The sequence below is a fragment of the Mesoplodon mirus genome (genome assembly GCF_964341445.2).
Source record: "Mesoplodon mirus genome assembly, contig: HAP1_SCAFFOLD_1353, whole genome shotgun sequence".
Classification (NCBI taxonomy): Eukaryota; Metazoa; Chordata; class Mammalia; order Artiodactyla; family Ziphiidae; genus Mesoplodon; species Mesoplodon mirus.
This window is the reverse complement of record NW_028294757.1, coordinates 75,227-87,110: the sequence shown is the minus strand read 5'-3', so window position 1 is coordinate 87,110 and position 11,884 is coordinate 75,227. Positions and strand designations below refer to the sequence as shown.

The 11,884-nt window shown below is 46.2% G+C and overlaps 1 protein-coding gene across 1 annotated transcript; it reads right to left on the bottom strand.

Moving 5' to 3' along the window:
* Positions 1-548: 548 nt before the first annotated feature.
* LOC309797997 (forkhead-associated domain-containing protein 1-like) lies at positions 549-11,081 on the bottom strand (the record flags this gene model as incomplete). The annotated part of the gene is made up of 6 exons (XM_082646354.1): positions 549-965; positions 1,390-1,485; positions 4,403-4,527; positions 5,214-5,343; positions 6,704-6,856; positions 11,058-11,081. 6 exons carry the CDS (start codon positions 11,079-11,081, stop codon positions 549-551), a joined length of 945 nt encoding a protein of 314 aa, XP_082502480.1.
* Positions 11,082-11,884: the final 803 nt, after the last annotated feature.

Genomic DNA, 11,884 nt, shown 5'->3' with positions numbered 1-11,884 from the left:
TGAGGGGCAGCCTCAGAGGCTCTGCTCCGAGCAGGGACCTCTCACCTTCTGCTGCCTGATCGCCCTGGTGACCCTCTTCTCCTGGTGCAGCCGCTCTTCCATGTGCGCCAGGGCCTCCTTCAGCAGCGCCTTTTCTTCGGCCTCTTTGGAGATGTCCTTCAGCTTTGCCACCTGTGACTGGTACATCTGAACCGACACTTGGCTCTGCCTGAGCACACAGGGGAGACAAAGTCTCTTTTCTCCTCAGCTTTCTCACTCACCACCAATGCTCCCGACCTGGGAGATCCTCAGAACACTTCCATATATGCCTGGCTTCGCGGTTTCCTTACAAGTGGGGGGAAGGCTGAAGATGTGGGGACTAGAGGGCAGAATAAATAGCCCATTGGCTGTGGACGTGCAGCATGAAGGGGGCAACGGTTATGCTACCAGCCCCTCCCAATTTTCCAGAGAGGGTCGGGGAACGGATACCACTGAAAATAGGATGGAATTACGAAAAGCACACACATGGTGAAACATCAGACACATTTATAAAAGGTGCACCTTATTCCTTAGCAGTAGGGTACTTTAACTGCTGCTTTCTTGCCCAGAGACTTGGGTCCATCAGGCCGTGAGTCACCATCCCGCCTCCCCCCTCCACACCCAGGCCTCTGTCCTCTTGTCCTGGTCCCTACGGGTCTGCAGCTGCCCCGAGGTTTAGCCTGGAGAATGGAGGCCTGGGCCTTTTGCCGGGGACATGGGCCATACTTGAGCTGTTCAATGTCCTTCTCGTATCGTCTCAAAAGCTCCTCTTTTCTCTGCAGCTGGTTCTTGAGTAGGGTGATCTTATCAAACACCAGGTACAGGTCTATTTCTCGAAGCTGGTAGACTCTCTCCCTCTCTTTTGGGGAGAGGTGTTTCATGGACACGTGACCTGACATACCTTGGATGTTCATCAAATTCCCGAGGGTTTTGCTCATGTCCATGTACTACGAGAAAGCATTTCGCAGGTAAGAGGCCTGGCCCAAGACCGCTGGTGACCACTTTGAGGAGGCAAACGTCTAATTCTGTTTCACTCATTTTCTGCAGTTGCAGAGAAGAAACACATGCTTTGCAAATGAGTGCATTTGGGGTTTTTAGTACGACTTTCATTTTCCCCCGCATCCATTTACACTATGCCTTTTTGAGAATTGGGGGGAAGTGGGGAGGGGGAATGACAACAGACATAAACATTCATTCTTACTACCCAGTCTTGCAAGGAATTGGGCTCTGCAATTTCCAGCCCATGCTGGGATAGGAGATGGGTCTCGTGGAGCTACTGTAACAACTAAACATGTATGTGGAGTTGATGTTTAAACTATCTGCAGGGCACGCAGGTTTGGACAGGAGGGGACTGATGCTGGGTATACCTACCAGCTTTTCACTAAGATCTAAAGCGTCAGCCACATCCATTTTCCTTAACTTCTCAGTGGCCATGATGGACCCTGGGCTGGAAAGGCCATTTTGAGGCTGAAATAAAAAAAAAGAAGAAAAACTCTCTTGGCATTCCATTATGATTTTCTACATCCAGAAGAATAACCCAAACAATAATGGAAGAACTGGAAAGATACTAAAGAATAATTTGAGAGAGTTAATTTTTTTAACATCTTTATTGGAGTATAATTGCTTTACAATGGTGTGTTAGTTTCTGCTGTATCACAAAGTGAATCAGCTATACGTATCCATATATCCCCATATCCCCTGCCTCTTGCGTCTCCCTCCCACCCTCCCTATCCCACCCCTCTAGGTAGACACACAGCACCGACCTGCTCTCCCTGTGCGATGCAGCTGCTTCCCACTAGCTATCTATTTTACCTTTGGTGGCGTGTGTGTGTATATATGTCCATGCCAAGAGAGTTGGTTTTAAATCCAGTCTGACTCTGTGAACTGCTTTCTTTATGACTGTGTTCCTACCCCTTCAGAGCACGACTGCCTTTGAAATGATGCATCACTTGTGCCGTTCTTTGGCCACCGTCTCGTCTGTCTTCCCTTTAGGCCAGTGGTTCTCAACCGGGGGTGACTCTGTCCACCCTACCCCCTCCAGGACATTTAGCAATGCCTGGACACATTTGTGGTTGTCATAATTGCTGCTGGCGTCTAGTGGGTAGAGGACAAGGATGCTGCTAAACACCCCACGATGCATAGGGCAGTCTCCCAAACAAAGAGTTACCTGGCTCAAAAAATCAGTAGCGCTGATGTTGAGAAGACAAGCTCCAGAAAAATGGGGACCATGCGGCTTTTGCTCACTATCTCCCTCCTTGTGCCCAGCATGGCACCTGGCACCGAGTGGTGCATAGTGGGCATGTTTGTTGAATGAACGAATGAAGGTTAAGTGGAAAATAGCCTCCCTCCTTTTTATTAAAGGAATCTCATTTCTGTGCAGCAGAAACCATACCCTCACAAAATTTGGCCCAACCTTCTCCTAGCTCTGGAACCTGGTGGGTGGGCATCACTTCAGACCCTTTCCAGAGACAATGCAGATAGTGTTTGCAGCTGCATCTCCCTAAGACCCCAACCAGCCAGCTGGCTGCTGGAAGCCCAAATGACTGCATGCAATGGCCACCAGTCTGAATAGGTTACCCGAACTGAACGACTACAAATAACCATAATAAGCCTCCTTAAAAAATAAATTGGTTTTTAATGCTTGCCATGAGCACCTCTTAGCCCTAGCATTTGTTGGCACTACCCTGAAAACCTCTGAGATTAAAAACAAAACAACTAAAAAACTATAATGGCCCCCAAAGGGACTGTGATAGATAAGCGTGGACATATTTGTCTATGTATCTATGGAGATGAGAATAAAAGAGGGTATCTGAAGATGACAATAAACCGGGCAGATCTGCTGCAAAAAGAACCTGAGATGCTGCTCAGTGTCTTCAGCTACCCTGAGCTGCATCGTCTGTACCTCTCCAGACGCCCCCTCTTTTCCTGAGGGGAGGGTCACTAAGGAAGAGCCTGGGCTACAGGATCCAAGCACACAGTCCCCACCCGGTCTCTGCACGCTAGCAGACAGACCACCAGGGACACACCCCTGGTGTGTCTTCAATCATTATTCTGTGACCTTGGGTGAGGTACTTGACCTCCTGAAGCCTTAATTTTTCTTATCTGTTAAATGGGGACAATAATAGTAACTATGACACAAGGCTGCTATGATGGTTAAATGACATAAGGCATGGAGCCGGCTGAGCTCAACGCCTGGCACACAGTAAGCAGTTCACAGATGTCAGCTATTCTTGCTCCTGCTCTTTCATTTAATTACTGCCAACCTTGGAGGATTGAGAGTTAGGAGGTTTCCTGCTCTGTGGTGTCAGTGGTGGGATGAGGGCTTGTTGCCAAGGAGAAGGTCTTGGAAGCAGGACCATCAGGACGTGAGATCCAGCTGAGCTCCCCACCTGGAGACGGTCCCTCTACTCTCAACCTCAGAGAAGGAAGGTTCAATTTTATCAGGAAGACCAACACGTTTCTGAAGACTCACACCTCTAGACGTGTGAGCAAATGTCTAGAAAAATTGTAGGAGAAAATGCTGGTACAGATAGGATGGCTTTATTATGTTTTCCAAAAGCTGGTTTAGACCAGCTGCCGCAGCAAGCCACGCTGGCCTGAGCTGTCCATTGTCATGTGTCAGTCAAACACCTTATCAAACATCCATTTAGGATACAGAGCACCTTCAACCTAACAATCAAAGTACTTCTGAAAATCCTGGAAAGCACAAACTATGCTCCCTAAGAAAGGAAGGTTTTCTTGGATAATGCTCTTTAAATACTGTTTAATAATAATAACTATCACCTATTAAAGTGCTCGCTACGAGCTAGGCACTGGGATAAGCACTTTACATAATGATCTCCTTTAATTTTTCCATCATCATTTTACAGCTGGGAAATTGAAGTCCCAGAAAGGTTAGGAGCCTGCCCAAGGTCACAGAGCTTGCAGAGCTGGGATTAGGACACAGGTCTCTGATTCTAGACCTTGTGTCTTCTTAATCATCATGGCTCCCTTCTGCTGCCCTTTATGTGTTCATGTTTTTCAGTTTATAGCAAAAAGCAAATGTTAGGCAAGCTCATGACATACTGTTGTACATTAGCTTGTTGGATATTTTCTGCAGAATATAACGTGTGATGTGAAAAGGAGGGCCCAGAGATTGACCTGGCCAGCATCAGTGCAATGCTATATCATGCTGTACATGATGGGAAGCCGCCTTTCTATTCAAACATTGGATTACTGGTATGGCCAGGCACCGACCAGTCCATACAGGTGCCAGCCCATCAGGGAGGACCTGGCCTCGAACCAATGATGTATACAGTGGTGCCAGGGCACACGGCTAGTGTCTGTCCTCATGCCCACCCTCCCCACGTGTCAGTCAATGCAGAGACAAAGTTTCTTTGGTTACCGTTCGGATCTCTACTCTTGAAAAAGTTGGCAACTCAGGTTTTACATCCAATATTTTCCGAACATTTTTTTCCATCCCGAGGGTCTTTAAGTCTAGAAATGATCCATCCATGTGGTCCTTATGATCTATAAAAGAAATAATTTACACTCAAAAGAAAGGCTCAGGAAGAAGTTACTGCATGTAAAAGTCACAGCTGCTATTTACTGGACACTTACCACAGGCCAGTACTAATGAGCTCACCATCCTCCCTTGGCAGGTGAGGCATCGAGGCCCAGAGAGGTGACATGACTTGTCCAAGGCCACACAGCTCAGATGAGGCTGCAGCCTCCCAGGGCTGGGGCACTGAGGGGGAACCTTCGGCCACAGGTGTGAGGATGGACTTGCACCCAGGCTTCTGTGTCCTAGCCCAGGGCTCCACCCAGCAGCAAGCTTGGTTTCTTGAAAGCCCTATTCCCTCTAAACAGGGTATTTATCCTGGGAAGTTCCCCAAGGTTGGTCCTTGCACAGCATCCGTCTATGAAAAAGTTTTCACTGGGCCACAGTGAAATAAGAAAAAGAAGGACAAGGTTCTGAGTTTTTCATGAAATCCTGTTTTTTTAATATCAAGGCCTGCTCTTGACTCTGAGCTCATGCCTACCCATCTATTTTTTTTCCTGCCCATCTTTTTTTATAACTCTGTTTTTTTAGTTATGAAATGATGGGGATAGAAGATGGTGGTCCTGGCAAATTGGTTAGTCCCTAAAGTGAACCCTCAAGTCTGGGGTCCACGGTTCTCAGCACAGAGGGGGTGACTAGGCAGGAGGAAACTTACTTGACAAGCAGGCCTTCTCAAGTTCTTTGATTCGTGCACGAAGCTCAGATAAAGCCTCTTTCTGACGCTGAATGACTTCCTCATGTCGGGACCCTTTGCACTTGGCTCCTAGATCACTGAAGGACTGCTCCTGTGGCCAGAATGGTGAGGACAGCAGCTTTATCAGTGATCACAACCTCCCTCTCTTGTATTTGAAGAAACATGAACAAATCATGGATTAGCAGAAACCCTGTCACTTACTTAGTACCTTGGAAAATATCATTACAGGGCTTCAGCAGAGAAGGAATTTAAAAATTGCATTTCGAATACAGAGTCACATCTAGGAAGATTTCCAACTTTCCTACCTACTTAGCATCACTATAAATAAGAGATCCCCCCTATGTTCCCTCCCCATGTTTTATTTCTTTTTTATTTCTAATATTCTTCTAAGCTTGGGTTTCCACTTGTTGTCATTCTGGTCTCATCTCTGAACAATCACATCAAATTTGCTCCTGGAGGGGCTTTTTTTTTTTTGCGGGCACCATGCAGCATGCAGGATATTAGTTCCCTGACCAGGGATCGAAACCGTGCCCCCTGCAGTGGAAGCACAGAGTCTTAACAACTGGACCGCCAGGGAAGTCCCTGGAGGGGCATTTTTTTTTTTTTGCGGTACGAGGGCCTCTCACTGTTGTGGCCTCTTCTTTGCGGAGCACAGGCTCTGGACGCGCAGGCTCAGCGGCCATGGCTCACGGGCCCAGCCGCTCCGCAGCATGTGGGATCCTCCCGGACCGGGGCATGAACCGGTGTCCCCTGCATCCACAGGCGGACTCTCAACCACTGTGCCACCAGGGAAGCCCCAGGTGGTTCTTATCGGCCAACTTGGGGAAAACCTTCTTCTAAGACTTTGTGGCTGAAAATGTAGTCTGCAGAGCTGTGCTATCGGTACCAGCTGGGAGCTGTTGAGAAATGCAGAATCCCAGGCTCCCCCAACCCGAGACCTGCTGAGTCAGAATCTGCATTTCAACAACATCCCCATATGATCCGTGGACACCTTTGAGTTGAGAGGTGCCACTGTTAACTATCCTCTAATTGGCTGGTTTCTGGAAAAGTAAGTAGCCGTTTTGGCCATGTGTTTCCCCTGATATGCATGAAGAGAAAGCAAAAGACTGAAATACAATTGGTTGGTCTTGCACACACTTAGACACAAACCAGGACCCGCAGTAATGACTGGGATTTGTATCAATAAAATCAGCTGCGGTATATAAGCAAAGTACCATTTCTAGACATTTCAATAACCTTGCCTCTTCAAGTTGATCTTCAAGTTGATCTCTGAGTTTTAGGATTCAAGCTTCATGTTAATTCCTCCTACATCATTCACCCTCTTTAATTAATTTAGCTCCCAACAAGGAGTTGCTGAGATTCCTCCATCTGAGTACGTGCCCTCTGTTTCTCATAGGAAAGCCCATTTCATCAGTTTCCAGTAGTAAAGAGAAGGACGGGGACCACCTTACCGATTTCTCTGCCATTAGCCGCTTGACTCTGGCTTTCAGCTTCTCCTCTTGCTGTAGCCTTTCCTCGGTCAGCTTCTCCTTCTCTGCCAGATGCTGCCGTAACTGTTCTTGCAGCAAATACTGCTGAGTTTCCCGAGAACTGTTGATCCTCATCTGAAATGAGGGGAAGGGAAACTGCAGCTGATGGGGGACAGGACTAACGCAGGAGTCATTTCCACTACCTTTGGGGGCGGGACAAAGGTTCACGAAACTTTCTTCAAAACACAGAAAAATGATGCTTAGCTTAGTAACTAATAGCGAAGTAGTAGAGCATCGTGGTTAAGAGCTCAGACTCCAGATCTAGATAGAATCTCAGCTCTAGATCTTTCTAGACACTTCTTCGTATAGAAAATAAGCGGGTGAGCTAAGGCAGGCCATCTTCCTCCTCATTCATCCCTGCCGGCCGCTTGGGTGCGGGATTCCGTGGAGAGCACGGGCCCATGAAGGGGCTCTGCAGCACACCTACCTGACCTACTACCCTTTCCAAATTGGCTTTAATGAGGTTTTCTCTGTTCCTCATTTCTTGCAGCTGAAGCAATTTCCTTCTGGAATCCTCCCGAAGCTTCTCTTCAACCTGAAAGGATGATGAAACCGAGGGCTTGCTGCTAATGTGATCATCATGCCCTTTGGGGAAACTCTTCTGGGGGGTGCTAATGGCAGTGGGGGAGTCCCTGAGGGGTAGGGACAGCTGCAGCCCAGCAGCATGGGTCACAGGCATGCACAGGATAGCAGCAGACTCACAGGGAGTTGCCCCCTACGGGAAAGGGCCGAGCTCTGCACCCGGGGCTCAACTATGTTCTACCGCACACTCCCATCCCAGCTCAGTCCCTAACAAGCCGTACGACCCTGGGAAAGTTATTTCACTGCTCCGGGACTCAGTGTCCTCATCTGTCCAATGGGGATGATAGTATAGTATCACTGCGTAGAGTTCTTGTGGGGATTCAATGTTCGGAATAGTGCTTAAGGGCTCTGTGAGTGTGTTAAGTACTGTTGTGACCTATGAAAGGGGGACGGCAATGTCCGCCGTACAGTCTCGTTCTACTAACTCGTGATGGGTACTTGGAAATGTTATGATTGGGTTTCTTATCATAACTGTTTGTCATTACCACTTTGAGCACACTCACTGGTGGTAACCTCTCTGGAGGCTTGCTAAAGCAATGTCTATTAAGAATTGCAGCCTGCCAAGGAAGGCATTTAAAGTGGAGAAGCTTGCCTACTTTTCCCCCCTTGCTTGGGTAACAGTCAACGCACGGTAAGCTTGGGAGTGCTCCACGCTTCCCTTGGCTGGCCTGTGTAGGCCTCGCAGCTGCTCAGTTTTTAGATGCACCTGCTGAGATATGGGCCCTGGCACTAACAGGAAATGAGGCAAACTCTCGTAAATAAATGGAAAGATTTTGTGCTGAAACAAATTCACAGGCTGTTTTTTTAGGGATCTGAAGAGGGGGATCACAGGGATATAATAAAAGACCCAGAAAAGCCCTTAAGAGCTTTCTTCTGAGTAGTGTGGTCCAGTGGAAGAGCCTCTGCTGAGCTCTGTTACATTGGAAAAGTCATCTAAGCTCTCTGGGCCTTAGTTTTCTCCCACGTCTAAACATGCTCTGACTTCTATGTCAGCAGACTTTTTCATGTGCTGCAAAAGCCAAGTCCAGCCTTGGACTCTGCCCCTGTTTGTGTTCTGCATGAACAGCCCCCGTTCCCATCCCCAAGCCTCAGAGTCACCTTCAACAGCCGCCCTGCTCCCTCTCTCACACTCGGGGGTCTCACGCCTGTCCTCCAACCCCTCTCACATGCAAGCTGGACTGTGACAACTGGCCTCCTCGCCTCGAGTTTAGTTTCTTCCAGTGCAATCTTAACGGTACTGTGAGAGTTACCCAGCTGTAAGGCAGCTCTGTCCAACAGAACTTTCTGCAACGGTACAGGTACTCTGAGCGAGGCTGTGTTGTCTAATACGGCAGCCACCAGCCGCATCTGGGGATCAAGCACTCGAAATGGGGCTGGTGTGACGGAGGAACTGAACTAAAAATTTTACTTAATTTTCATTAATTTCAGTGTAAACAGTAGCATGTGGCTGTTTGCTACACCAGGGTCACTGAAGTCAGACGAACCTGGAGTCAGACAAAACCGACTGTGCCATTGGGCTAGTTACTTTACTAGTAACTAGTAGCCTTGACTTTCTCATCTGTAAAATGGAGAGGATGATTTCTAGATCACAGCGCTGTTGTGAAGATGAAGCGATGAAATGTTCAAGGAAACTCCTAGTACGTGAGAAATTGTAACTATCATTTTCACCCTAATTACTGTCCACGAATGTCATTGCATCAGTCACTTGTTCAGAAGCCTTAGTAGCTCCCCACTGCCTGTGTGGTACAGAGCCCAAGCGCCTGAACTAAGGCAAAACACCAAGCCAGGGATTCAAGAAGCCCCTACGAACTCTGAACGAGGTAAATAAAACTGAATCCACACCTAGATAAACCATAATAAAACTGCTGGAAATCAAGGCAAAAGACAATCTTAAAAGCAACCGGAGAAAAAGACAGATTATGCAAAGGTACAACAGTTAGGCTTACAGATGACTTCTAAATAGAAATAATAGGAGCCACAAGACAATAGTGACATATCTAATGCTGTATCTAATGTGCTGAAAGAAAAGAATTGCCATTGTAGAATTCAATACACAGTCAAATGTGTTTTAAGAATGAAGGTTAAATATACATCTCCAGACAGACACACAGGCACATTTGAGAATTTGTCATCAGCAGAGCCACAATGAGGGAAAACATTAAAGGCTATTCTTCAGACACAAGAAAAATGAACCCAGGTGGGTGATCAGAGATGCAGAAAAGACAAGCAACAATAAGGGTAATGTGTGGATATGATACTGACTATAGAAAAACACTAATAATGTCTTGTGGGGTTTTAAGTATCAAGAGGAGTTTAGAAAATGACAGCAATGGCTTATAAATCTGGAGGGGCTAAGTGAAGTTAAGGTGTTTGAAACTCATTGCACTGTCAAGGAGAAGGGCATAATTATCAACTACTATTGCCTCTTGGTAAGTTAAGAATGCAGGGCTTCCCTGGTGGCGTAGGTGTTGAGAGTCCACCTGCCGATGCAGGGGACATGGGTTCGTATTCCGGTGCGGGAGGATCCCACATGCCGCGGAGTGGCTGGGCCCGTGAGCTATGGCCGCTGAGCCTGTGCATCTGGAGCGTGTCCTCCGCAAAGGGAGAGGCCACAACAGTGAGAGGCCCGCATACCGCAAAAAACAAACAAAAAAAAGAATGCATATTGTAGTCTTCAGGATGACTACTAAGAGAATAGTAGAAGAGTGAAAAACTTAATTAATGTGTGAGTTTGGTGAGTCAAGGATGAATGCTATTGTCTTACTATTCCTAAAAGAAGTGTAAAAAAGTGAAATATTTCCAAGCTAATAGAGGGGGAAAGTGGAATAAGAGAAAACCATCCACTCAGAAGGAGGCAAGAAAGGAGAGAAAGGAACATAACACAGATGGTACATCTGGTATTGAGCAAGAAGGTAGATTTAAACCCCAGGACACGAGTAATTACATAATATAAATGGACTAAAAGTCAAAGATTGTCAAACTGGATTTTGTAAAAATGATACGCTATTTGAAGGCATATGTCTAAACCTTAAGACAAAAATTGACAGAGAACATATGAAAAAGATATGGTATGAAAACTGTAACCAACAGAAAGCCAGTGATGAAGCTAAATGACAAAGGAGACGTTAAGGGAGAAACACTACTAGAGATGAAAAGGGACATTTCATGATGATCTGAAGTTTTGCTCTACAGGAAGTATTAGGATTCTAAATTCATATGCACCTAGTAACACAGCCTCAAAATATATAAAGCAAACATCGTTCATATTAAAAGAAGAAACACTCAAATTACAAACATGTTGAGATTTTTAAAAACATTCTCAATGATGGAACAAAAAGACAAAAAAAAATCAATATGAGAATTTAAGTTGGAACAACATCATTGGCAAACTTGATTTAATGGATCAATTCTTTCTTAAATAATTTCACAATTAAGATTTGAAGGCAGTCTACGGTAGTGGTTACACACAGGAGCTTTGGAGTCAGGCAGACCTGGATTCAAGTTCTGCCACAACTACTTTATGCAAGTGAACTTGGATAACTTCCTTCACCTCTGTGAGCCTCAGTTTTCCCGACTGTAAGGTGGGGTTAATACCAGTATAGACCGCATGGGGTCATTGTGAGGATGAACAGAGATGATGCAGGTGGAGTGCTTGCCCCAGAGTGGTTCCCAGGCCGACCTGTCCCTGCCATACCTTGCTCTTTTCCCGCAGCATCATAGAGATCCGGCTCTGCTCGGTACTGCTCCTTTTCAGCTCCACCCTGAGCTTCCTCATTTCTTTTTCCATGTCCTGGATTTGCTGAAAGAGTTCCAACAACAGGGAAGTCAACTTCACAGCTCATTTCATCCGGTTCATTAAGGCAGAAACCTAGTCTGGGATTCGCTTCATTCCTTCCCTTGGGGGACAATTCCACATCTTTGAGGCAAAGTAGACTTTCTTTCAACGGATGCAATGAAAGGGCTGGGTGAGGGAAAATTTGAGTTTCTTTTGAAGATCAGCATGGATCCTGGATTAAACAGTACAAGATACCTATCCACTCATTAGAATCTCTTTCCTTGGGGTATATTTTTGAGTTCAATCTAAATAAGGGCTGTTTGGAAGACACAATGGGCACAGTTTGGAAAAAAAGAACAATGACACTTTTCTTTTTTCTCAGTTGAGTCAGAGAAGTGTGCTCCTGACAGAGAGAAGAACACACGTCTCCTGCCCCCGTCCCAGGCACCGTCCTTCCCAACGGATGGAAAACGTATGCCTGGTGATGTGCACGAGGGTTTGGGCTGGTACAGGGGGTGAACATTTACATTGAGTGGTCTTTTCATTGTATTCATTTTTATGTTCACCTTCCATACAAGGCCATTGATACATTTGCTTTTTATTTTGTTTTTACGAATTGTTGTAAAATTGAATGTATTTAAGTAAAAATACTTCAAGAAGAGTTGTGTGAATAACAGTGTTCAGGGCTGTGATAAAACTTGTGACAGTGGATCATGAAAGTCTGGGCATCACAAGTCCAGGGGTAG